The sequence below is a fragment of the Nymphaea colorata genome, chromosome 2 (assembly GCF_008831285.2).
Source record: "Nymphaea colorata isolate Beijing-Zhang1983 chromosome 2, ASM883128v2, whole genome shotgun sequence".
Taxonomy (NCBI): domain Eukaryota; kingdom Viridiplantae; phylum Streptophyta; class Magnoliopsida; order Nymphaeales; family Nymphaeaceae; genus Nymphaea; species Nymphaea colorata.
The window spans coordinates 24,938,293-24,965,217 of NC_045139.1; the positions used below are offsets into that span (position 1 = coordinate 24,938,293).

At 36.9% G+C, this 26,925-nt stretch overlaps 1 protein-coding gene across 1 annotated transcript; it reads right to left on the reverse strand.

Annotated features, from left to right (window-relative positions):
* Nucleotides 1-398: 398 nt before the first annotated feature.
* Nucleotides 399-15,471, reverse strand: LOC116247716 (uncharacterized). Its single transcript, XM_031619985.2, has 10 exons — nt 15,166-15,471; nt 13,182-13,318; nt 12,915-13,088; nt 4,285-4,521; nt 4,105-4,205; nt 3,958-4,030; nt 2,475-2,543; nt 2,223-2,330; nt 1,802-1,927; nt 399-857 (listed from the first exon to the last, which is right to left on the reverse strand). Exons 1-10 carry the CDS (start codon nt 15,437-15,439, stop codon nt 663-665), a joined length of 1,494 nt encoding a protein of 497 aa, XP_031475845.1. The 5' UTR covers nt 15,440-15,471; the 3' UTR covers nt 399-662.
* Nucleotides 15,472-26,925: the final 11,454 nt, after the last annotated feature.

A 26,925-nucleotide genomic window follows, 5' to 3' on the forward strand; every position in this document is an offset into this window, starting at 1 on the left:
ATTTGGTCAGTTTATGTAGTGATCCACCTTTTACAGCACGAAAACTAACTGCCTACCAAGCTCCAACATTGCACCAACCCCTGAAAGACATTTTATGTACTCCTTGAATGCAATAATAAAGGCTTGTGGTTCTTAACTTCAACGATCGATGTGAGTCGTTATCAGAAAAGTAAAACTATTTTGCAAAGACCGGCGGTAGATTTGCTAAGTTGCGCAGACAATTTGAAAAAAAAAAAAACCTGGATGTTATTTTATTAACATGCCCTCGACTAGAAGAAAAAGGACTGGATTCGTAATCGTGTGGTGCAGTAGAACGAAGACGACATATTGTACTGTGACTCGGTTAAAAGTGACCCGATCTCATTTCCTCACCACGTCAATATAGTAACATTGGAAACTTAATGGAACTTTCAATTATCATAGAAGAAGCTTTACGTTAACTTTGAAGGGTCCAACAAGTACTGGAAGTTTTTTTTTCTTTTTTTCCGACCTTTTGTGGTACGATGGAAAATTTTATACTGACATCAATTTTGACCCCAACGAGGACATGGTAGCTGGAACTGGCTGGCCAGTGAAAGGCTAGTCATCAATTCAAATACAATAAAGTGATTAACGTTGATAAGCTTAAAAACACATAGGCTCAGCATTTAATGACATGCTTCTCAGAACAAAGGCCTCTTTCCTTTCAACATGCCCATTAAATGATCAAATACTTGGCTGCCACTATCACGTAGACCAGAATGCATATACTCATTAGTTATCCACAGTCTGATGCCCGCAATTTGAGAAGCAGTATCCATGGCCAATTTGAAGTTCACATACATGTCTTCATAATAAACAGCAGCAGCAACTGGCACCTGCAAAACGCAGACCACATTCGATTTTTTTTACCAATTTTTAAAAGCTCTTTCTGCCGAAACAAGTAGATGTTTCACTGAACGGGTACACCCTGCATCATTACATATAGTGGATCGGAAGACTGTTCTCCCAGTTAAGAACTTACAGATAACAAATACATATAGTGCATCGGAAGACTGTTCTCCCAGTTAAGAACTTACAGATAACAAACATTCGACGAAGAAAGGAGGATCCTTGCAGAATGCTTGGTCTGCTAGTAAAGTTCAGGGGTGAACCCAGGTGCAGCCACTTCTTGCAAAAGGCAAAAGCTATGTTGCAAGGGTGTGCAGACACCAGTGCCAAGTATTCTCACAAAAACAAAGACATGGTCATACACACTCAAACACACACATGCATGTGAACACACACACACTCATGCATATATATATATATATATAATATAAAGAGAGAGAGAGAGAGCAACAAGAAGATTTTAAGCAAATAAACAGATATATTCATTGTTTATACTCGTAAAATATAGATTATTATACAAAAAACCAAAATATACTAAAAAAATACACAAATTTAGACAGCGGTGTTTAAGCTATGTCCCATACCCACACCTGTATCCAGGCGTGAGGGTACGAGTATGGAGCTTTCTCAGGAGCGTCTGTGTGACAGAGGATAAAAGCCTAAAGCCCCATCTGCACTCTGCTCCTCCACAGAACCTTAGTTACAGGAAATAAAAGGGCATAACCACCAGATGTCCAAAAAACAAGTGTATGTCTCAGAATCTTAAAGAACGAGTGCTAAAAGGGCATAACCACCAGATGTCCAAAAAACAAGTGTATGTCTCAGAATCTTAAAGAACGAGTGCTAATTTGTAGGTAATCCAAAATTTGTTAAGCTATTAATTTAGGTTAAGCGATAGCATGAGCGTCCTCAAAGTTGGGGAGCAGCAGACCTTATTATTTTTCAATGTGTCTATGTCATACAATGAAGGCCAATCCTCCTTCTCAGCAAGCAAATGAGCAGCTTCTTTTAGAGGACGCAATGCATGAATTTCATCGAACATCCACGGAAATATCATCTGAAAAGATAATGGAAAAGAAAAATACATCAAGGCTGAACAAGATCCATAAAGATAGTCAACAGGGCTTCCAATGATGCTAGAGGGTCAGTTTTGGAGAATGATCAATATCACGGTATTCCCATAGTAATTAGTTAAACCTATTTTCAATTGCTTTTATTTTTTTGTGTTTCAAAGGGCTCAACAATATATTCAAGGGACAATGTATTTCAAAAATAAAGCCTGATGAACATCATTGTGAGAAAATCAGTTTTATAGTAGTTTAAGTGCCTCCTTGACTGTATCTTACACATACCTCTCCAGTGAACAGTATGGGCCGCTTTTCTCTTGCTGACAGTACCGCATTGAATCTGGCCTCAAACTCATCCCTCACCCTTTGAGCAGACCATCGTGATGAAGCTCCCTATGAAAGTGATATATTAGTTACTTAAAGAATGCCCTAGGAGACACAACATTTAGCTGCTTTAACCGTTAGATTATTGCCTCACAAAAAACCAATATCAATTACAGTTACGTGTACAACCAAAGCAAGGAATAGAAATCTTACTTGGCAATATATAGCCTCATGCAGTATAGCATACAGTGGGTTTCTATCAAAACTCATCCAGTCTTCGAACTGTAGAAGAAGCATTCCCAGCTTAACAAAATTAGGGCACTCATGAACAGTACGATGGATAATGGTGTCATGCAATTACCTTATTCTAATTCATAAATGAGAAAAAAGAAGAAGAAAAAACTATCCTCTCAAGAAGAAATGAGAACAATTATAGCAACAATAACCTAGAAAATGTCAATTCTCATCGGACAATGCTTCCAAAAAAAGTGCCATAATAAAGTGCATTTTCACTTTCACATCTTTGCTTAAACATGGTTGGAAAAATGAGTCAACTGGTTGCATGGTGGATAAAGCCAGCTTGGTGAATTTCGAGTTAAAGAAAATGGTAAAACTCAGTTTACAGTTAATACAAAAATCATCCAATTCTTTTCTGGAAAACTCGACCTACTTAGTCAGATCATCCTTGAATTCAGTCAAGTCACAGTACAAGAGAACATTAAAAAAAAAACTTGTAAAAAATTAAATTGCAACCTTGAATGCCAAATCTCTCTCTCTCTCTCTCTCCCTCCCTCTCTCTCTCTCTATATATATATATATATACCCCCCCCCCCCCCCCCCAACCCCATCCCATTTCCTTCTGTCGGAGGGTGGTGGAGAAGGGACTGCATGAGTTGCTGTTGCTGTGAGATACAATAAAACATGGTTGATTAGAACCCATTCCTTGAGTCTGGTTTCATTCTCCATAAGATTCTAGGGTTCTCATCTCAGCCCCTGGGGACTGATGCATCAATGGAGGAGAGTATGCAGAGGCATACATCATCAATTTAAACTTTAAAGAGCTGAGGTTCAAGCAGGGACCGATCTACGGCTGCGTCCTTCTGCTCCTCCTCAGTGGTAAAATCATGCATCTAAGTACTTGGCCCAGTTTTGTTAAACATGGAAAAATCTTTGCTCGACCAAGTAGTTGAATTGAGTCAACTGGTTGACAAGTTTGGGTGGCCTAACCCAGGTCTGAGTTTTGAAAACCCAACCACGATGGCAGTTTGTCTGATCCTGTAAATAGATGCAATAGGTGAACTTAAGGATATTAGAAAAATAAACTGAACAACAGTAACGAAGTAGACTAAAATTACTGGGGAAGCTTAATTAAATCTAAACTTTTCACAAGTTCACATTGTTCTAGAAAGCAGCCCATCTTGAAATTGGTAATAGAAATTTGTCATTTCTTTTCAGAAAATCTACTTATGGTGGTTTTAGATCTACCTAGCAAAGATACTCCATTGGCATGGACACTTACATACTACAGAATTTTTAAACAAATGATAGCGCTTTGTTTTCCTTTAGGCCATGTTGATCTGACAGAGTTGCAGATATGTTTATTTCTTCTAAAGGCAAGTGAAAGTGCAAATGCAGTTACAGGATTGACAAAGGGGAAAGCAGAGCAAAGTACAATAGTGGATTTTGAATTCCTTACCGCCTTCAGGAAGAAGTAACTGATGCGCTTTGGAGCCCCTTTCAGTAGAGCAGGATCCCAAACCCTCTCAAACCTGTAAAACGACTGGATCAATCTAAAACCAGTAACTGTTTTCTGGAAACAGCCAGTAAAGCACTTATATCTCACATGTAATGCAAGCGTTCAAAACCAGTACTAGAACCTAATGCTGAAAGACCAAGGCTTTGCAGTCCTCTAGCAGTTAATAACCCCCCAGATGGAAGAGGAACCTATGAAGATAAAACAAACATTCCTTAGAACTTTTGGGTACCCTAAAAAGGCTAGTATGCAGAAAGGAGGAATTCTTACCGCACCACCTTCAGATTCTTCCAAATAAATAACTACTTCACGGACAATGTCAATATCTTCAGGAAATCTCTGGTAATATTTCTCATTTTGATGGATTATCTGTTCAAAGCAGGCTCTGTAGACAGTATCTGCAGTGCAGCCTCTACCAATTGGAGGAAGCCCACCAGTTAAAAGGACTGATTTCAAGCCTTCTGGAGCAAAACTCAGATATGTAACAGCACAGAAGCCACCAAAACTCTATAACCCTCATGATCAAAGACAAGATATAAGTTTCTAATCAAGCTTGCAACAACTGATTATTAAACTACAACTTAATTGTACATGAGCGTATACGTACTTGACAAATAGAAGCATCCACACAATCATTCAGAGCAACAGCAGAAAAATTTTGGAAAACCAAGCAGTGTACTTTTTCTCACTGCAGACATTAGTTCAAGGATGAACATGTAGAATAAACTAAAAGTTCTTTCCCAACAGTTACTTTAGTCTAGTACAAACATCTGCAGGTGCCACCTCCTCAAGCTTATAGACAATATTCCGTAGTTCTCAGTCATGTCTGAAGACTTGTTAGCTTGTGTGGAGAAAATCACATTTTAATTTTCATCCGACAAAATGCATATGACAAATGGAATCATTGATAAAAACAATCAGAGTAACAACATAAAAGTTTTTAAGACCTTTGGTGCATTTGTTCCGTCGCATGCATGAGTGCAAGGATGGACATACAGGATAACCTCTAACTTCTTTTCTCTCCATGGTGGGAACATTAGTTCAATCCATAGTCACAAATAACGTCTCGGAGTTTTAAACGGCAAGGTTTTTCTCGGGTATAATTGTTAGCGTATGGGGATCGGGTCTGTTCAGACCCGATCCATTCTCCTTATATCCACACGCCTAAAGTTACTAGGCGGTGGCTCTCTTGTAATTTTTTATCTTTTTATGTACAAATCTGTTGTACCCTATTAGGGTTATTCTTTTATTAAAAGATTAAGGAACGCAGGGCTAAGCTAAGCCGGCTGCTCCCTTTCCTCCATCGTCTTCTTTCATCCTCTCTTCTCAACATATCTGTTTTGCATACGGAGAGACAAGTACTTTGTGAAGATTCTTACATGGTATCAGAGCCAGGTTGCATCGTCCTCCGGTGAGTGATTTCAGTTTGATGTGATTAGCCCTAATCTGCCCTAAATTCTTTCTTTTCTGGCGTGATCATCCCTTTTTTCAGTTTCTGCCCTAAATCTTGCGTGATTTGCCCTAATTGATTTGCCCTAATCGTTGTGCCCTAATCTTCTCATCGTTTTGCCCTAATTTTTGTCGTTGCCCTAAATCAATTATGGATCAGCCGACCCCCTCTCTTCTATCTTCCAGCTTTCTCTCCCAACTTATTTCACAAAAGCTGAATCATAGTAACTATTTGACTTGGAAACGTCAAATAGTCCCTTTTATCAAAAGTCATAGACTCTACGGGCATATCGATGGGACCACTCCAGCACCTCCTATGTATATTGACCGTGAAGTGAAGAAAACCGTAGTGGGAGATCAAGCTGCTGGGGCTGCGGCTATGAGTGAAATCAGATTTGAATATGAAACCATTACTGAAAATAATCCTGAGTATGAAGCTTGGCTGGCTCACGACCAGTCTCTTGTTGCCTATATTACTTCTACTTTGTCAAAGGAAGTATTAGGAGGTATTGATGATGATTTAACAGCCCTAGAGTTGTGGTCTACCCTTGCCACCACGTATTCTCAAGTATCCGAAGCACGTTTTCTGCAGTTAAGAAGGCAATTTCAGGACATCAAGCGTGGGACGCGTACTGTTTTGGAATATTTGAATGAAATTAAAAATGTAAGTGATCAACTTGCTGCCATTGGACATCCCGTCAGCGACAAGGACAAAGTGCAACAAGCCTTGAGTGGATTGGGAACAGATTTTGATATTTTTTGCACAGCCTTGGAAGTCCTACCTATTCTTCCATCTTTCGAAGATCTCAAGGCTAAGTTATTTCAACACGAAGCTAGTCGTGTTCAGCGACAGAATTTGATTCCTTCCAACAGTCACAATGTACTGATCACAGGGACACATGCATTGCAAGGGAATCGCACTCGTACTTGGATTCCTCAGGCAGGAATGGGAAGAGGGATTCTCCCAACACCACAGGGCATGAATACTACATCTGCCACATCTAGAAGGGTTCCGACTTGTTTCTATTGCAACAAGAGGGGGCATGTAAAGTCAGAATGTTGGCACAACCCGCAGAACAAAAATAATCAGATTAGACGTGAGAACAAGGCAGCAGCAGGGTCAGCTTCATCATCATCTGGATCTAATGTTTCAGCAGACGTACAACAACTCCTCATGACAGCCCTGTCTAAGCTTCATTTGAAACAAAACGAGCGAGGAGAATGGTATGTGGACTCTGGAGCAGCAGCCCATGTTACTGGTGATGCAGGTAATCTCTCTAGTGCTCTCTCTTATTTAGATAAAGGCTCAGTTGTCACGGGAGATGGTTCCCATCACACAATATCACACATTGGAAATGTACAAATTTCTATGGGCTCTTCTTCGATTCCATTAAAGAATGTTCTTGTTGTTCCAAGTGTCAAGAAAAATATTATTTCAGTGTCCAAGCTTATTGATGATATTCAATCCTCTGTTGAATTCACACCCTCTTCTGTTTATGTCAAGGATGCTCGAACCAAGAAGACATTCGCTGAGGGCACTCGCAAAGGAGATATGTATGTCCTTGAAGGAGCTCCACAGATGTCAAAATCTCACCCTTCCGATTCATGTTTTCCGAGTCATAGTGAAGTCAATGTCACAGAGTATAATAAACCATCCATTTGGCATGGTCGGTTAGCTCATTGTAGTCAATCTTTTGTTCGAAGTCTTGTTGCAGACGGGCTCTTAGATAAGTCTAGTCTGAGTTCTGTCAGTGAGTCCAGCATGTGCTCGAGTTGTCATATCTGTAAGAGCCATGCCCTTCCTTTTCAATTAATAAATAAAAGAGCTCCAAAGGTTTTTGACACCATATATTCTGATGTTTGGGGGCCTGCTCCAGTTCCTTCTTCTTCTGGGAGTAGATACTATGTCATTTTTGTTGACTCATATTCCCGATATACTTGGATCCATTTCATGAAACACAAATCAGAAGTTTTTCGCCTATTCACTCAATTTCATGCCTTAGTTCAAAATAAATATTCCAGTAATATTGTGCATTTTCAATGTGATGGTGGTGGTGAATTTATTTCTAATGAATTTACTGAGTACTTACTAGATAATGGGATCACTAGACAAATTTCATGTCCGCATACACCTCAGCAAAACGGAATTGCTGAAAGGAAACATAGGCATATTGTTGAAAGTGCACTTAGCATGATGCATGAAACAGACTTACCTATGACATTGTGGACCGAGGCTTTCCATACGACTGTACATGTTATAAATCGATTGCCATTGGCTTTGCTTGATGGAAAATCACCATTTTTTCTTTTACACCAAGAGCAGCCACGTTATGAGGAGTTGCGTGTTTTTGGATGTGTGTGCTATGTGCATGTTGATGTTTCCTTGCGAAACAAATTTCAAGATCGTGCTGTTTTATGTAGATTTATAGGGTATGTTGAAAATTACAAGGGTTATAGGTGTTACAATCCTAAAACTGGGCGTGTACATATTTCACGGCATGTTGTATTTGATGAGAACAGGTTACAGGATCCCAAGGCTACTTCTGTGACACTCAAGGACAAAAATGAAGTTTATGATACTTGGCTTCATGCTGAAATCTTAAGACAAGGGGCAGCAATGTTGACTGAGCACAATGAGCAAGTTGTTAATGAGCCCGAGACATCTGTAAGTAGTTCCTTGAGCAGCACTACTTCCTTGGACAGCATGCCTTCATCTTCTCAGCCCAGTGAGCCACCTATGCATAATCGGTTCTCAGGCCTGGTGTATTCTAGGCGATCAGTTCCTACTGCAGTTCCACGCCAATCACAACGCGTGCGACATCCTATTGATAGATGGGTGAGCTATAACAGTTTTTCTTTGGATTTTCAGCTGTTTATGACAGAAGTCAGCAAAAAGGTGGAACCAACATCTTATCACAATGCGAGTAAGGAAAAATGTTGGGTTGAAGCTATGAATGAGGAAATGGCAGCTTTGCATGAATGTCAGACTTGGCAGATTGTCCCTCGTCCAGCTGATAAGAATGTTGTGGGATCCAAATGGGTTTATAAACTGAAATATAAACCAGATGGTAGCATTGATCGGTATAAAGCACGACTTGTGGCGCGCGGTTTCACTCAGCAATATGGGGAAGATTATGATGAAACATTCAGTCCAGTCATCAAGATGGGAACAATCCGTGTCATTATTTCTCTTGCAGTCTCGTATGGATGGCCTCTCTATCAGTTAGATGTCAAAAATGCTTTTCTTCATGGAATTCTTAAGGAAGAGGTATACATGGAGCAACCTCCCGGCTACACTACTCATGATTCTCAAAAATGGGTTTGCAAATTACACAAGTCTCTATATGGGTTGAAGCAAGCTTCTAGGTCATGGTTTGATCGTTTTTCTCATCACATACAACAAATTGGTTTTCTCCGAAGCTCTCTCGATCACTCTTTGTTTATCTATCGCACTGGAGAAGCTATCACCTGGTTACTTATCTATGTTGATGATATTGTTATAACTGGGAATTCTTCTTCACATATATCTTATGTTAAATGTATGTTGAAGCAAGAGTTCAAGATGAAGGATCTGGGAGAATTACGATATTTTTTGAGTGTCGAACTTGACAGGACAAATGATAGTTTGACTCTTACACAGCACAAGTATACCCTTGATGTTTTGGATAGGGCAGGTATGACTAATTGCAAACCCATCACTACCCCCAGTGTTCTGAATACTAAATTGACTGCATCTGATGGAACTGCTGCATATTCCAATCCCACATTCTATCGCAGCATTGTTGGTATGTTACAATACCTTACCTTTACTCGCCCAGACATAGTATATGCTGTAAATCAGATTTCTCAGTTCATGCATGCACCCACTGAAGGACATATGGATGCTGCTAAGCGGATCCTACGGTATCTCAAAGTTACTCTTGGAGATGGACTAGTCTACACCAAATGTTCCAATGTTTCTCTTGGACATAGCATATATACATATACTGATGCCGACTGGGCAGGCGATCCCGATGACCGACGATCAGTTTCAGGTTTCTGTCTCTTTCTTGATTCTAATCTCATTTGTTGGAGCAGTAAGAAGCAGCGTGCTGTTGCACGATCTAGCATTGAGGCAGAATATAGAGCAATGGCTGCAGGGACGGCTGAAGCGTCATGGTTACGTCATTTACTTGGAGAGCTCAATCTTCCTATTGTTCGGTCATCATTACTATGTGACAATCAAAGTGCGATAAAAATTGCTTTCAATCCCATTTTGCATAATCGCACCAAACATATAGAGATTGATCAACATTTCATTCGACAGAAGGTTGAAGAAGCCGAGATCTTGCCTACTTATATATCTACCAATGAACAGATAGCTGATCTTTTTACCAAAGGTCTCACAGGGCAGCATTTTTGGGATTTGAAGAACAAGTTGTGCATGATCAAATCTCATGCACAACTTGAGGGGAGCTGTTAGCGTATGGGGATCGGGTCTGTTCAGACCCGATCCATTCTCCTTATATCCACACGCCTAAAGTTACTAGGCGGTGGCTCTCTATGTACAAATCTGTTGTACCCTATTAGGGTTATTCTTTTATTAAAAGATTAAGGAACGCAGGGCTAAGCTAAGCCGGCTGCTCCCTTTCCTCCATCGTCTTCTTTCATCCTCTCTTCTCAACATATCTGTTTTGCATACGGAGAGACAAGTACTTTGTGAAGATTCTTACAATAATATGGTGAACTTGAAAAAAATAGGAAAAAAAGGAAAAAAAATACAGTAAACTTTTAAAAGTTCCATAGTCACAAAAAACGCGTTTTTTTTAATAAAGCACAATAAATTAACTAGCTGTTTAAAACTTAAAAAAAAATGTGTTTTTTGGAAAAAATGTTAAAGACGAAAAAACATGCTTTTAACCCGTTTTTTTCAGTTTTTTCAGTTTTTTTTAATGTCAAACAGTTTTTTTTTTCATTTTTTTATTTTTTATTTGTTGCAAATCTACTTATCTTCTGATGTTTGTGTTATTAGTTTCTTACTTATTTTATTTTCTCCTCATTTTTAGTTTTTTAAAAGTTACTTCAATCTAATACTGACCTTGTAGATATTGGTCTCCTGAAGCTCATAGGTGAATCAAAATTTCATTTTTAACAAATGTCATTTAATAATGTTTCTTGCAATTTATGCTAAATTACTAAAAAACTAGGTTCATCAACCTATGATACCCATTAAAACAGATTTCAGCACCTCATACAGGAGCAAGGATATAAGTGCTTCTTCCTTTGCTTCCTTACAAGATTTTCTGGTATCAGAACCATAGCACGAAAGGCAAAATTTCTTGAGCTGAGATCAGAACACTCATCTTCACTGCTTCATTCCTTTGCATTTTCCTTTCCTTGTTTTTCTTCTCTTTTTTTTTTTTTGGTTGACCAAATCATTTATTTTACCTTAACTCATTTTATCTTTGATCCTCTTCCCTGATATTCCCTAGTTCCCTTTCCTTTCTGCTTTTATAGAACTTATTGTTGCAAGTTCATCTCACTCACAGATGTACATGATATGTATGATCAGCACTTCTTTTGGCAAAACGTTCTGAAAGAGAAAGCATCATAATATTCACAAACTTAATTACTTACAATGCTATCATGGCAACATTGTTATATTTTTGTTACATTCACACTTTTGCGATACTATCATGGTAATGTTGTTATATTTTTGTAACACATACATTTTAAATATGTTTTCTTTCTTTCTTCATTACTTTCAGATTCCAAGAACATTACGACTTTAGTTTACATGGCAGTTAAACATATTCCTTTCTTATTCTATTAAAATGTTTACTTTTTAACATTTAATTTTCTAATGATTTTCCACAAGAACTTCTATTTGTGAATCAAATTGCTTATTTTCTCTTGTTACTGACAATCCATGTTATTAGAGCAGAGGAAAGCATACAACTTCCATGTTTTTCTCAAATGTTTCTTAAAATATATCTTCGGTGGCTGAGCAGTCAGTCAACTAGAGCAAAAGTCAGTAGGCCCAGTTTTACAGATTTCTAAATCTCAACTGTGTTTCTGTAATTTAAGCTTTGTTTGCAACTCCACATAGTGCTTTCTCTGCCTAACGTGCTTTCTATTCAATTAATTGTGCTCTTTGGCTTTTTTTCTCCCCATTCTGCCTTGCCTAAAAGAGAAAGTTCATGAGGGAAAGAAGGGTCCAGCATCAAACCTAACTTGTCTAACTGCCCTCTCTCTTCTCTTCCACCTGCAGCCTCTCACCCTGCCCTTGCCCATGAGTGCGAGGAACTACTATTGATCAGGTATGTCCAAGCAAAACCCTTTTTCCCTCTCTACCTCTGTTGATGTGGTCTATTGGCTGCTAGTTTTCATCTCCAATAATACTCAGTTTCTTTTTTTCATGTTATATGCAACCATTGCACGGACTTTCATGGCATTACATATTGCAATTGCTAAAATTAATGAACTACTGATAAACTGTTCAAAATTTTATACTCAGTCGCCACTTTGAACAGGCAGGGCAAAGAATTCACCCTCATTTCCTACTTCCATTCAGTAGCTTTAGCTAAACAATCAAATACTAAACAAAAGTTTGGGAATAATTTTCTTAATAAATCAAACACGAAAATTTTCTGAAAACAACTAAAGATTGCTGTATGCATATAAAGCATAATAAAACTTACAAATTACGTTTCAGTGTTTTAGACGGCAAGGTTTTTCTTAGGTATAATACAGTGAACTTGAAAAAAAGGGAAAAATATGGTAAATTTACAAAAATTTTAAAAACCAAAACTGAGGGAAAAATAAAATAAATGAGAAACGAATAACATAAACATAAAAAATTGAGTAGATTTACAACAAATAAAAAATAGAAAATGAAAAAAATGCAAAAAATGTGTTTTTTCGTTTTTAACGTTTTTTTTAAACAAATGCATTTTTTTAGTTTTAAACTGAAATTTTATTTATCGCATTTTTTTGGCGTTTTTTGTGACATTGATATAAAGTTTTGCTTTTGGTCATGTTTCTTACTTAGGATTTAGGATTTTTTTTTTAAAAATTTTTAAATTTCCTGTTCATGTTAATTTTTTTTTTTTTCATTTTATCATTTCAAGAATTGAGCAATTCACCATACCCCCGTACCCACAATTTTCAAAAATGATGTACCCAAACCTGTACTGCCATACCCGAGCCTGTATCTTACCCGAACCCATGCGACATAACTGTGGGAAAAGTGGAAGCATTTTCAAAAAACTTGGGTGAGAGGACACAGCCATGCGTGTGTCTCTATATGTGTATACTGCATCCATGCCCAGTCATGTCGACAGCTCTACAGTGCCTTTTTAGGCATGTATGTGACACAGCAAGAAAATAATTAATGACAAAGTTAATCTGCATAAATCAGAAGCAAACATGTTTTCGACCACTGGAATTAAAATGCACGTGAGGTATCACACCTGGCCCAGTACTGTCCAAGGTTCAGCATTTGGTACAAGATGCACACGAACAAATTCAGCATCTCTTACTATATTGTCTGCACGAAAATGTTGTAAGAAGTCCGCTTTCTGGGAAGCAGACTTTATTTGAGATAACGAAGACACTGTAAGTGGAGTTGATAAGCCTGTTCCTCGCTGTGAGAGAAGAATAGTTTCATTAAACATTAACTCACAAAATCATTCTCAGAACAGTATATAAGGTAAGGACGGAAGGTTTTGTCATCATGCCTGATCAAGCAATATGACACGGTATTCTTCACAAGCTTTCTTCAGCCAACCACTAGCTTCAGTTGGCCGTGGACATTCAAAGCCCGGTCCACCTTGAAGATATAATAAATGTGGCAGCGGTTGCTCTTCTTTACCAACTTCAGGAACGATTTTTATCAGATGGAAGGTCAATCAACTTGAAATATGGCGATGGAAGCAAGCAAGTATTTTAAGATGTGCATTTGTGCACAGTGAACACACATACGTGACACCACAATGGTTCCTAATTAACCCCACCAGGTCAAGTAACTTGGAATGTTCTTAGTCAAAAGTTAAAATGCAAATATTTCACGCTTCATGTCAAGGCACATAAATCATGGAAGAGAAGAAAATCAACTTTTTGAAGTTTGGTTTTTATCTGAACCTGCAAAATTTGCTTAGCACTGTAGCATACAAAATAGTTCAGTAGCTTTTTCACTGTGAGTGGGCTGGGGAGGACCCCTTCCATTAATTAGAGCAAGATAAAGAATGAAAGAACAAAAAATTACCCTACAAATCGAGGTGAAACCAAAAAAGAACAAATCAGAAATATACACTTCTTGACATAGGGCAGGCAAATAGCAAGTGATCATGATCTTCGGCCGCTTTGCACATCCTGCTTGTAATGCAAGAGAAACTCCTAATTGTTGCAACCGCTTTTCTGTTAAAAGTCTCCCAAAACTCCCAATAAAAGAGAAGCAATTAGCTTTGGAACGCATCTGGGAATCCAGATGTTCTTACACCAGCTAATCGACCCTTTAACTCTAATCACTTGCCAAACCTGAGCTCTGGAAGAGATCGCACACCCAGTCCCATTCCACACCAAAACATCCAAGTATCCAACTCAATGTTAGATACACCCTCAGAGCATCCAATACTATTGAGTTGTCAAACTGTAAAGTATTGTCGTTACAGGATCTGTTCAGAGCTTGCTCAATTGAAAGGCCTCTATCATTTTCCATCTAACAATAACTTTCAGTATCGATTTGATCAATTAGACTAACATCTCTCCAAGGGTCAACCCAAAATTTAGCAAGAGACCCATCTCTAATTGACCAACAGATCTTGAAACTAATTTTTTTCCAGGCCCTTATTATGCTTTTCCTGGTAGGGGACATATTCTTCTTTATTCTTTATTTCCACATGCTACATGACTAGATATTTCTGGCTACAGAAACTCGCTCATTGATTAGTTTCAGTTAAAACATTGCAGACTAGGAAACAAAGACAAGCCTTGTAACCTCAGTAATTTTTTGTAAACCCACCCCTCCTAAAAATAGTTCAGTAGTTACTCATAGCCACAATGACAGGAAATTCATCACCGTCGTGTTACAATCTGGTGAGGCGATAGTGTGCCAAATCTCCAATTTGGGCAGCAGGAGAGAAAAAAAAACAAAAACAAAAGACTAGAGTTGCCTCTATAAGCAGCATTTATGCATTAACTCAAGAGGGTACTTCTACGTTATGAGATCCCGGAACAACCAAGATCACAAGCGACGCATTTCATCCCCCTCTTATCCTGACCAGCTTCAGGACGAAGAAGAAGTCAAGTTCAGTGACGAATGCCGAAAAGGGTACCTACTAAATCGATGATGGAACTAATTTACGGACGAAAATAAACCCCAAAGTTAGTAAACGAATGAACCAATGAATTAGTAATGGTCCATGCAGTATAAGTAATAAACAAAAAGACCAAGCAGAACAATCCACCAGATACGTCCTGTAGGGAGATTGATACCTGCGACATTCACGCGACTACGACAAACAGAAGTACGACCATTTCGTGGTGATGGTCAGTTGATCACCCCTTAAAAAAAGATCGACAGTGCTACGAGTCCCAGAAGGATTAAATCCAAATGCCAATCAAATTATCAAAATTAACAAGCTCAGAAAAGTAATTTCAGTACACATCACCGGGAGGAAGGGGAATAATCGACTCCATTAGGAGCTACGAGGAGATAGGTACCTGCAACCACCTCTCGGGCGAAGACGAATATCCTGGTAGAGCTATCCGAGGAGGTGTAATCGAAAGGGACGGAGAACCAATGGTCACGAAGGCGAAGGTCGGGCACAGAATACCACCTTCCATGAGTATGCTCGCCCTTGTCGCTCATACTCGCAACGTTTCTGCCGCCAAGGGAGGAAATGGCTGTGGAAGGTCTTCGTATGAGGAGGCGAGAAGCGGGAGAATAAGCGAGACGATGAAGACGGACGGCCACGCCCAAGATCAGTACTGCCATCGCAATGTATACCCTGGTGATACGTATACTCGGCTAGTCCCCCTACTGTTTTGATTCTATCGCCGTCTTTTTGGAAAAATAAAAAATATATATTACAAGAAATTTATACAACAAATGATCTCTCAAATTTTTAAAAGCCAACCAAATATCATTTAATTTACAATTACTCATTTTAATCAAAATTATTTTCTTTTGCTTTATTAAGATAATTTTGATTAAGCGCCTAAATTTGACAGATTACTCTTTACTTTAATGGTTTATGTTTTCAGAAAAGTTGTTACCTTAAAATGATTCTATTCTCTATTTGCCTTTTTTGTTGATGTACTTCGAAAAAAAAAAATTAACTTGGAACTCATGTGACATTTTTTGAGACAGGGAGCCGTTGGAATTATTTGTAGCTGAATCTTTTATTAAAAAGGTGGATCTCCCGCTTTCGAGTAAGAACCGATGAGGATCTGTTGAAAGAATGAAACTTCTTGTTTATGAAGACTAGTTTGGTTTGAAATGGAAGACCCCATTATAATAAACTTATTTTCACTTTGTAGTTTATTTTTCTATTATTTAATCCTTTTCCTCAACCGATGTACTTTTTTCTCAGTAATTCATCCGGCCGTATTCTAGTATTATACATATGAAATTAAGTGTCCTATAAATTTTTTTACTTTTACCCAATGCCATGTTCTTCTATTATTGCGATCTTCTTGCTGTTTTAGTATTATATGCACTTGAGTTTTACTTAATTATATGTTTTTTTCCTTCATTTACAATTTTAAGATTTTTTTCGTATTTCATCGAATAGCATCAAAAATTTCCTGAAATTATTGTTCTACGCCATCAAATAGGTATACGACTAGCACCTGAAACAATGTTCCCATTCCACTTTGAAAAGACGTTTTATGGTCTTGAATTTTCATTTAAAACTAAAATTCTACGAATAAAACTTCACATTGAATTAGAATTGGAATGAAAATTACACTTCAAGTTTCTTTTTGTGTTTTGATAGTTTGAAAATAACATGTTTGATAAGATATGAATTAAAATTTTAGAATAATTAAATTAAAGCCATAAAGAGAGATGAAAACATTTTAAATTTTTAGAATCATAATTCTACCCCTTAAGGTTGAAACCTAAATTCCTAATTTCAGAATTTTGATTGAAGAATGAACCCATAATTCCATAATCAAAATTCTTTGTTTGGTAACAGCATTCTCATTTCATCAAAAATAAGAATTTTAATTTTAGAATTCCACAATTTCAACCTCACTAAGCATCTCTTTATATGGAATTTTTATTTCAAAAATAGTATTCCATCAGACAGGCCTTTTTGTATTCTTGTTTCATATATAGTAATACTCTCTTCCTTATCGTATTACAAGTATTATTTATTTATAATTCGAGTTAAAAAGCAAACAAGTTATGTTAAGCCAACGTGGTATTTCATTTTGAGGTTTGGTCCAATAAAGTTTACAAATGTGCATCCGGCAACAGTTAATTTTTTTAGAAAGTTGGAGGTACGGCTGCACAACGAGCCAGCAAGTTTGAGCTTGACTCGAACTCACTCTTTAAAACAAGACTCGTTTATAAACAAGTTGAGCTCAAGTTCAAATGTATGCTTGAAATGTTAAATTCTAATGAGAAAATAATTAAATAAATAGCAACTAAACGAGTTTAAAATAAAAGACATGCTTAACACAAACGAGTTAAATGAGTTGAGTTTGAATTTGACGTTGTATCATCGAGTCAAGTTCTGGCTTTGCTCTATCAAACTTGACTCGAGTTTGAATCGAGTTCAAGCTAGAGTTTTCTGAGCCAAGTCAAACATGAGCTGACTCAACTTGAGCTCGGCTCGACTCATGCGCAAGCCCTAGTTAGAGGCATGTTTCATCCTTTCTCTGTATTAGTTTGTCATAGAACATGCTCCAAAGTGCCATTTTTGCTTTTCAAAATGAAGGTATCATAGCTGTAAATAAAGTTCCCAAATGGCTGTTGATTGGCGTTTTTTAGTAGCACCTCCTTCATTTTAGATAACTTTTTAAAGACATGAGCATTTTTTCTTATTCTAATATTTTTTTTGACAAACAGCATTTTTTTTTTTAAAAAAAAAAGTAAGCTGGGGGTAAGTTTGGCTCTATTTATCATTGAAGTATAAACCAAGGCCTGATTTTGCTAAACCAAGGCCTGATTTTGCATCCCGAGCCCACCTTTTTCAGATGTGTACCCAAAAGCCCGTCGGTTAGTACCCGGTCCAATGCCTACGAGGTCCGTTCTAGATTCAGGACATCTATAGGTACAGATCTTAACATGTTGCTTCGGCTTATAATTAAATTCAGTTGATACGAGAAGTTGGTCCATCATAGAGTTAATAAAAGGCCAGGACTCTCTATAGAACTTGTGTCCATCCTCCAATCCTCTTTCTGTCGAAGCGTAGAAACGTCTCCTGTTTGTAGAAACCATCCACTGGAGTCATTGATCAAAATTTATGAATGAATCTATCAACATCAAATTGGATTCATCGATACTTAGGTGGCTACCACATTCCCAAATTGGTCTAGGCTTACTTGGTTCAGTCAGTTGACGCAACTGCAGAACTGAACTTTCCAGGCGTGAATGAGAATTTTCTATTCTCAATCTGCATTTCTCATCTTCCATATATATTCCATATGTACTACCATGATCCAGCGGATCACAACCCCTCTCCTACCTGTTTTGGTTTCAACCTAAAAAAAGGCTAAGAATCGAAACAACCAATCACTTTAATAACCCTATTTGTAAGCCCTTGAAGACCTCTCACAATGTTTAATACAGAAATAAATTTTTGATGTGTTACACTTAATCTAATCTGTTTAATGGGATGTGATCAAAACACAAAACAAGTACCAACATCCAGCTCCCAAAACCCAAAAAAAAAAAGCACAAATATTATATGGATCTAATGGATCAATATCATTTGTTAATGTACTCCCATATTATTCCCTTGGTTGAAGAAGATTTGAGTCCATGACCCTGAAGGATAAGCTTCATCATGAACCGCTTTTTTCAACCATTTTCCCTCATTACTTGACTGTTTGTATCATTGTCATCATCAGCAGGCTGTTGTAATCATCATCGGCATGCTTTTTTCAAACACTAAATGCAAGCACTGCTTCATCCTCTCGCCCAAAGTAGAGGCTTCCATGTGACTTTAACTTAAAACATGTAGAACAAGTGGGTGCCATCTTATTATCATGTTATGTTTTGTCACCACTTAAGTGAGAAAGCTAGCTTATATCAATTTTATGCGAACCAAAACAGCTACAATTAGTGTACTCCTAGGCTATTAGTCTCTAAAAAAACAAGAGAAAACTAGAAAACTCAAGAAACTTCAATATTCAATGGAGCTGCTGGAAAAGAATTTGCTGAACAAGATTTTACACATGCCAACCTGACCATGATTCAATATAGATAATAAGATGTAATTCAAATATTACAAGACAACTATAAAAATGCAAATCCAAATATGACAAGAAACAAATACAGTGGATCACAAGTCAATTATGAAGATCCAAAACCATTTTGGAGCATCACTCTCTTTGACATCTGACCTAAAATAAAAATGTCTTAGATGGTTTCATTTGTGCCCTTCTAAGAAAGTTGGAATTTGTTTGGTAATAAAATATGTTATTCCTTCAATGGTTTCAAGAGTTAATTGGAGTTATCTTATATTGTTAAGGAAGTGAAATAACACCTCTTAGGCAATGAAATTTGTTCCCAGACCACCACAATTAGTTCCATGCTCTCCTATAATCATTTGCTAATCAGCTTCGGTTGAGAATTTTATAAATTAACTGGTTGGTTTTTCTATTAAGAATTCTAGATGAAAATTGAATGGGTTTTAAATATTTAGCCATCCGGCAACATTTGGTGGTTCATTGATTTCAATTCCTCATGATTCTAGGTAGTGCCCTTGTTAATTGCAAAAATGGGAATTCTAATAACTTGACACTTCAATCCACCGATTGGAAACTTTTCATGCAGGTTAATCACATCTATAACAAGGTCCGTGTCTTCATTATCTTTAGAGGAAATTGAAATCACCAATCTCTATAAAGCTTGAGTAAGTAGGTGGAGTATTTCATCCTACAGAAGAGAGCCGAAATTCTCATCAAACCCATCGTCCTCATAAAGTAAGGAACTTGCTTTAGATGCCTTAGGATGTCACCTTGTTGTACTTCAACTTGCATGTTAATGGTCTGTCATTTACAACATAACAAACTGGATGCCCCATAAAATAGGTTGATGGTCTACCAAACCTTATCTCAACCATTGCATGAACTCATTCAAAGACAATAAGAAAGAAATTTCAGTAATTTGGGGACACAAGAAAATTAGTGTTCAGGCACAGATGCAAAAGGATGGTGAGGGTGGTTATCATCAAATTTCTGATTGTGGAGCATTCGTTAATAAGTCTGAGATGCTGGCATCAAAATCTGACTTAATCAAAACTAGGAGAAAAATTTTAGGGAGGAATGAATCAACCTATGAAAATTCAAAGGGGGATGTTCGTCTATCAAGGATAAAGGGAAAGGGAAAGAAACAAATTTTGGCAAACATTACAAAGTGAAATCGTTTGTTTGTAAGGAATCTTGTTCGAAAGGAATTTTGATCAAGGAATAAAAAGATCTTGTTACTCCAATCCATGGTCCTATACCTGGTTCGAAAAATGCAGAAAGAAAAAACTTCATACCGATTCCCTTCATTGGTTCCTTGAAGAAGGTAGAACAATTCCCAAATCCTCCTCCACCTGGTTTTTCTAAAGTTTTGGAAAATGCATGCCCATCTGAGAAAACAATGGACTGTGATGAAAGTCATCATGGGAGACTCAATAAATGTCTCGGAGGTAATGACCCCTTCTTGCTAGTGTTGTTTATGAATTTTATATCGTCGAATATTCGTGGACTTGTTAGAATGAGATCCCAAAAAGAATTAAGTCATTACTTTCAGAATTACCATACTAGGATTTGCATTTTTGTAGATTCAATGTTGAATCTACAAAACTTTGAGAAGTGGTCTAGAAGGCATTCTAAATATGCATTTTGTCCATTTTTTGACAAAGAGGTATGACACACATAATTCTTTGTTGGGATCCTAGAGAGATAAGAGTTTCAAATATTATTTTTGATAGATTTTGGATTTCAGTTGAATGTTCTTCTTGCAGCTTTAATTTTGATTTTGTGTTGTTTGGTGTATATCTTAGTACTAATCATGTGGGAGAACTTTGTCATTTTGGCAAATGTCCAAGTTATATGGGAAAGAAGTTCCTTGTATTGTAATGGGAGATTTTAAGTGTATGTGGGACTGGTCTTATTCCTCACCTTGTTTCCTGTAGGGAATGCTTATATATATAATTGTAATCTATATGCTTTAGGAGATAGGAAGCAGGTTGTGACATGGTCAAACGATAGCCTAGATAAGGCTTTAGTATGCTGCTGACTATATTGGATTCTTGTTAATCAGCAATGGAGAGATCTGCAATTGTGTTCATTGAACATGAACACCCTAAATAGAAACGTTTCTAACCACAGACTTTGTTGACATCTTTGAATTGTATTCATGATAAACCTTTTGGTAGAGGATATTCCCAATTCTTCAGTGCTGGTTGTTTGATAGATGAATATGAATAAATTGTAAAAGAAAGTTGGCAGAATCGAACTTATGGTTGTGCGATGATCAAGTTGTTACAAAAGTTAGAAGCAACTCATAAGAGCCTCTCTATGTGAAATTTTCGATGTTATGAAAATCTTTCACAAAGAGTTAACATCTTGCATAATAAATTATCCTAGATTCAATTTGATAAAGATGGTGGAAAAAGATATGATACAGGGTTGGAATAGATGTTGAGAAAAATGCTAAACTAGACATTAAGTGAGGAAGAGCTCTTCTGGAAACAAAAGTGCAGAACCAAATGGCTGCTTGACAGAGATAAAAATACAACATTTTGTCATGGTATTGTAAAAAGCAGTCAAAGTAAAACAAAGATGACAGATTTGAAGGCTTGGGAAGTGTTCACACAACATGTAAAACATATTTTCAAGAGTTCTTCATGGGCAATATGGGTAGATCTAAGAAGTTATGTAACCTGGAGGGGCCAGTGGTGAATAGGATTGAGAATCAAGGATTATTAGCACCAATTTAGTGAAGAAGTGAAGACTATCATCTTCAGCATGAAAAATGGGAAGGCCCCTGGGCCTGATGGTTTTATTGTGAAAATTTTCAAGAACTTATGGAATAATGTCCGCGAGGACGTATCTGTAGTTGTTAAGCTTTTTTTAATGACAGACAAATTGGTAAAGAAGGTCAATAGATCACATCTTCTTGTAATTCCCAAAGCAACAGATGTTGTGCATATTAAAAATCATAGACCTATTGTCTTGTGTAATGTCATTTACAAAGCCATTGCTAAGGTAATAGTGTTATGCATAAAGAATATTATTGCTAAAATTGTTGGTATCGACCAACAAAACACACAATCCAAGAATGACTGATTGTGGTGCATGAGATGGTTAGCGATCTAGAAAACTGTAAAAGCCCATCTTTTCTATTAAAATTGGACATAGCAAAAGCTTATGATAAAGTAAGATGGTGTTTTCTAAAGTTAGCATTGGAAATTCTAGGATTTAATGAATTTTGGATATATTGCATTATGGTTTGTCTATCCTCTGCATCATTTGCTATGGTATTAAATGGAAGAGAATGATCTTTTTTTTTAGAGCAGTTGTGGATTGAGACAGAGGGATCCAATGTCCCCATATATTTTCATTATCATAATTGAAGTTCTTGCTAGAAGTCTCCACTAGGAGCAAAATATGAAGCATATCAAATTGCCAAAATCTTTAAGCACTAAGGTCAATTCTCCTGGAATGTTTTCTCCTGGAATATTTTATAAAGATGATATCATGCTCGTCTGCAATGCTGATATGTCATCTATAATATACATAAGAGATGTGCTAAGTGAATTTGGTGAGAAATCAGGCCTATGGGTTAATCTTACAAAGTCACACATTATTCCTTTCCATGTTCCCTATGATATTTGTAACTCTATTGTGGTTTTGCTTGGGTAGGAGTGTGCCCAATTTCCCATTTCATATCTTGGACGGCCGCTTTTCTCGGCAATATCAAGATTTCTTACTATAAACCCTTGGTTCTAAAGATGGAATAGAAGCTTACTGGCTGGAAGAGCAGAGTTTTATCATATGCTGGTCATGTCTGCCTTGTAAGGCATGTGAATTTTCACATAATTAGATATCGGATGATGTTGCTTTGTCAATAATTTAAAAAAAAATTAAAATTTGCACAAAAAGCTTGTCGAATTAAAAAAAAAATCAAATTTTGAGTTTTGGCTCCAAACTCTCTATAAATACACCCCAAATCTCTATAAATACACTCTAAATCACTCTCAATTTCTCTCCTCTTCTCCTCTGTTCTTTTTTTCTTCTTCTTCAACGTTGGGTGCAAGCTTCTTTTTCAACCTCCATTATTCAAGGAAGCAAAAGCTCTGAGCACTAGGAGATCTCTTGGGGAACATCCTCAAAATCTTTGAGGCTCATTTGAGACACTTTAGGGTCATCCAGGGAAGAAGATTCATCTTCTCAAGTGTTATAATTCGATGTATATAGTCATCTTTCCATATTTTTCTTTTCTTTCCCCTTCGTCATCTTCTCAAGGCCATGCAATAGAGAACTAAAAATCTTCCCTCGGAGTCAAAATCTACCCTTGAGTGAACTGGAATGCAAAAAGCAAGGTGAAACAAAATTTCATTTTTCATTCTAAGATCGGAATATGTTTCTTTTTTTTTCTCTTTGCTCATCGAATGTGTGCATTGTTTATATTTGAAATGATTTTCATGCATAGTTGATTGATTTTCTAATTAATATGTGAATGAGCGGTAAGAGCGAGTGTTGGGTTCAGATTTTTTTGTTATTATGTTAATTTTTTAGGTCATGATTTGTCTAACCTGAAAAACCCTTAACATTCTTACGTTTAGTATTTCTCTTAATCACCTAATTATGGATCCAAAAGAGAACTTTATTACGTTATTAACTTTTTATTTCATGTATACTTGATTTTCTCCTATGCCCAATGGTGTGAGAAATAGGTTTCCTTATAATAGATGAAATAATTATTGTTTTTCATGCTTATATAAAAAGTATTTTGAATCTTGTTTTCAGAAGAATTTCAAAAGAAAAAACTATCTTCAATGATGCCTTCGAAATATAGCCTAGGTTAATATATATATATATATATTTATCTCTCTCTCTCTCTCTCTTTGATTTAAAACATTTTTTTATAAACTTTCATATATATATATATATATATATATAATAATTTCCTCCCCCTGTTTCTTTTTTCCTCTTCCAATCATCCAAATATCTCTTTTTTAAGACCTAAATTTTTTTAATTTTGATTTATAGATTTTATTAAGAACCGAATGTTAGTAATGACCAAATGTTGGGAACCATACTTGATGGTCAACAACAGCATCCCACTTTCCAAAACCTTTTCTTTTTTTTCACAAGAATATTTATAACAAAATGATAAAAGGTTACACATAAGTATAAGAAATCTAGATGTATGTGATGGTAAAAATACTTTTAAATGAATGTTATGGTCGGGATGAATGATTTATTTTCAAGAATACATAATCAATGCATTCATGTATTAGCAATCACTTTGGAATTTATGAATGTTCACAAATGTTTCCGTAGAGAATTTAGGTTAGATGAGATGGAGTTCTAGCTACATAGTCGCCGAATAAGTGCAATATCTAAAAACTACTTAAGGTTTTAAGAAACAGTAATTGATTTCAAAAGAAATATTTCAAAATATCTACATCAGTTTTCAAAGTTTTTTTCGCAATGATTTATTGATTCAAAAGTCTCCCAAACCACAATGGACTATTCTCTCAAATGATATTTCAAAAATTTTTTTGTGCAAAAATTTTTGAAATATCAATCTTCAAAACTATTTCGAAGCATCATACCCCATTTAGGATGAAGAAGATATTTAAGTAAAAATGAAATGCATCAAACATAAAGATAGCCCTTAGATTAGTTACTCCCGGAGTGCTGGGAATGACCAATTTTGTACCAATGGGCGAGTCCCTTTCTCTCTTTTTTCAAAATAGAACTTTATTTTCTGAAGCACTCAAAAACCAAAATAAATTTTGAGATGCAAATAGTTTGCCATAACGGTTCATCATGTTGTCTTGCTTATATGTGAAAATGCACTGAGTAAACAAAGAAGCAAGGAAATTCTCTATTGGAGGTCCTTGACATAGTGAAAATGTTTGGGTATTCAAAAGAATAAAAGGACTAAAAATAAAAAAAAACATTAAAGATAAAAGGTGACAACAAGTACAACTTCCGTCATGGAAAAGACAAATTAAAAGTATGTTTTAACTCATTAACCCAATAAATTGCATGGTAAATTCATCTAGGCAAAGGCATGCTTGCCTAAACATCATCTAAATGGATTATTAGTAGCACTAGGCATAAGTCTGGTGATGGCGCGCCAAGCCTGCCCTTTTCATTAGCAAAACTCCTGCCCACTATTAGTTATTGGGTTGGTCTGGTCCATCCACAACCCAAACCCAGGTTATTATAAGTCATGGCTTGGCCCAGCGGCTGTCACTAGAGTCAACTAGAGTGCCTTCTCTTGGTGGACCCAACCATAGAGAGTGTTTATCTGCTGCGACATACAATATGCAAACACACACACACACATATACACACACACATCAGTGGGAGGAAGGGACGGAGGGAAATTTTGTAGAAAAAGAAAGAGAAAAACAGCTACCAAAGCAGCCCTTTCCCTCTTTACTTGGATATAACTGTTGTAGTGCCATGGCACCCCAAAAGAGAGTGATTTCGGAAAAAGGGGGAAATTAGAGCGGTTGTAGGACCAACTCTTGTCCCTCTTTGTAAGCCATGTTAGGCACAGTTCTGCAGCCCCCCAAGGGAGAGAGGGAGTAAGTGAGAGCCAGCAGCCAAGGGTTTCAAGAGAGAAGATCTTAGCAATTGCATCGGGTTTCAAAACAAAGAAAGAGAAACATTTAAGAAAAAAGAAAGAATGGGGCTGCTAGATCGGTTCCAATCCCTCTCTGTAAAGAAAGAGGGAGTACTTTGGCCCGTTCAGTGTCAATGCTAGATAGTTTACGAATGGTGATTAAGAGAAGGAGTGCGAAGCTGGTTATATACATTGCAAAGTGTATGAATTTTTCGTGTGTCATTTTATTCATGACAAAAAAATGCCTATGACTAATACAAAAAGAAAATTTTTGTAGGGACAAAAAGGAAGATTTTGGATTCGATAAAGGTAAAATTTGTCAGTCCGTAGATGAATATTGTTATGTCCAATATATCCCTCTAAGTGGCAAAAAAATGTCTTCATTTTTTTGTCCCGCTTATAGTGTTGTCTCATATTTCTGTCATTGTCTCTTACTTTTGTTGTTATCTCATACTATATTATCTCATACTCCTATCGTTATCTCATACCCCTCCCTGTCATTATCTTAGACATTGCAGGTATGAGATAATGACAGATGCTACAGGTATGAGATAATGATTGAGGTATGAGATAACAACATGAATATGATAATAACATGGGTATGAGACATTATGAGTTCATGATAATGACAAGGGGCATTATATAATGAGTATGAGATAACAACATAGATATGACAACGATATGAGTCTGAGATAATGACATGGATATAATAATAGTAGGTAAGAGATAATAACATGGGTATGAAGTAATGACAGAGGTACCAGATAATGATGGAGGTATGAGACAATGACATGATTAAAAATATTCATTGTGCACATGTAATGTTTGGGCAATAGAGTAAATATGCATATTGGTAGTAAGGTCCACATTCAAGGTATGCTTGTTGGGTACACAGAGCGGCATACAGAACTTCATCAACAAATAAGAGGAAAAAAATAAGGCTATATATAACATAGAGGGATTGGGCCACACTATGTTAAAGAGGGGATCACTTCCAAGCTGAGCCAGAAGTAGTAAATTTGGGCCCATGGGTTGCATTGGTGACTTGGGCATGGGTCGATGCCCACCCTCAATAAGAATGAGTTGGCATATTATGATGGTCTCCCTCTTTCCCTCTCTCTCCCTCTCTCTCTCTCTCTCTCATATGTATAGACAAAAAATAACATAATGCAAAGGAAGCTCCCTTGATCTTGTTGCATACGATTAGCCAGCCTTGCAACGGCAAAAGGATTCAATGTCCCCCCATGTTATAGTTCCCTACAGTCTGAACCCTGTGCCGCGTTAGGTTATTCTCTTTTCTTTTAAATTTGGGGTGGCAGAGAGAAAAAACTGCGGTTGTAAGGTCCTAGTTTATGACTGGGTAGCCATATGATGAGTATAGGTATGCTCAATAGGAGAAGGAGTTGAGCAAGCATCCTCTGTAGAGAGAACATGGTCTATCAAAT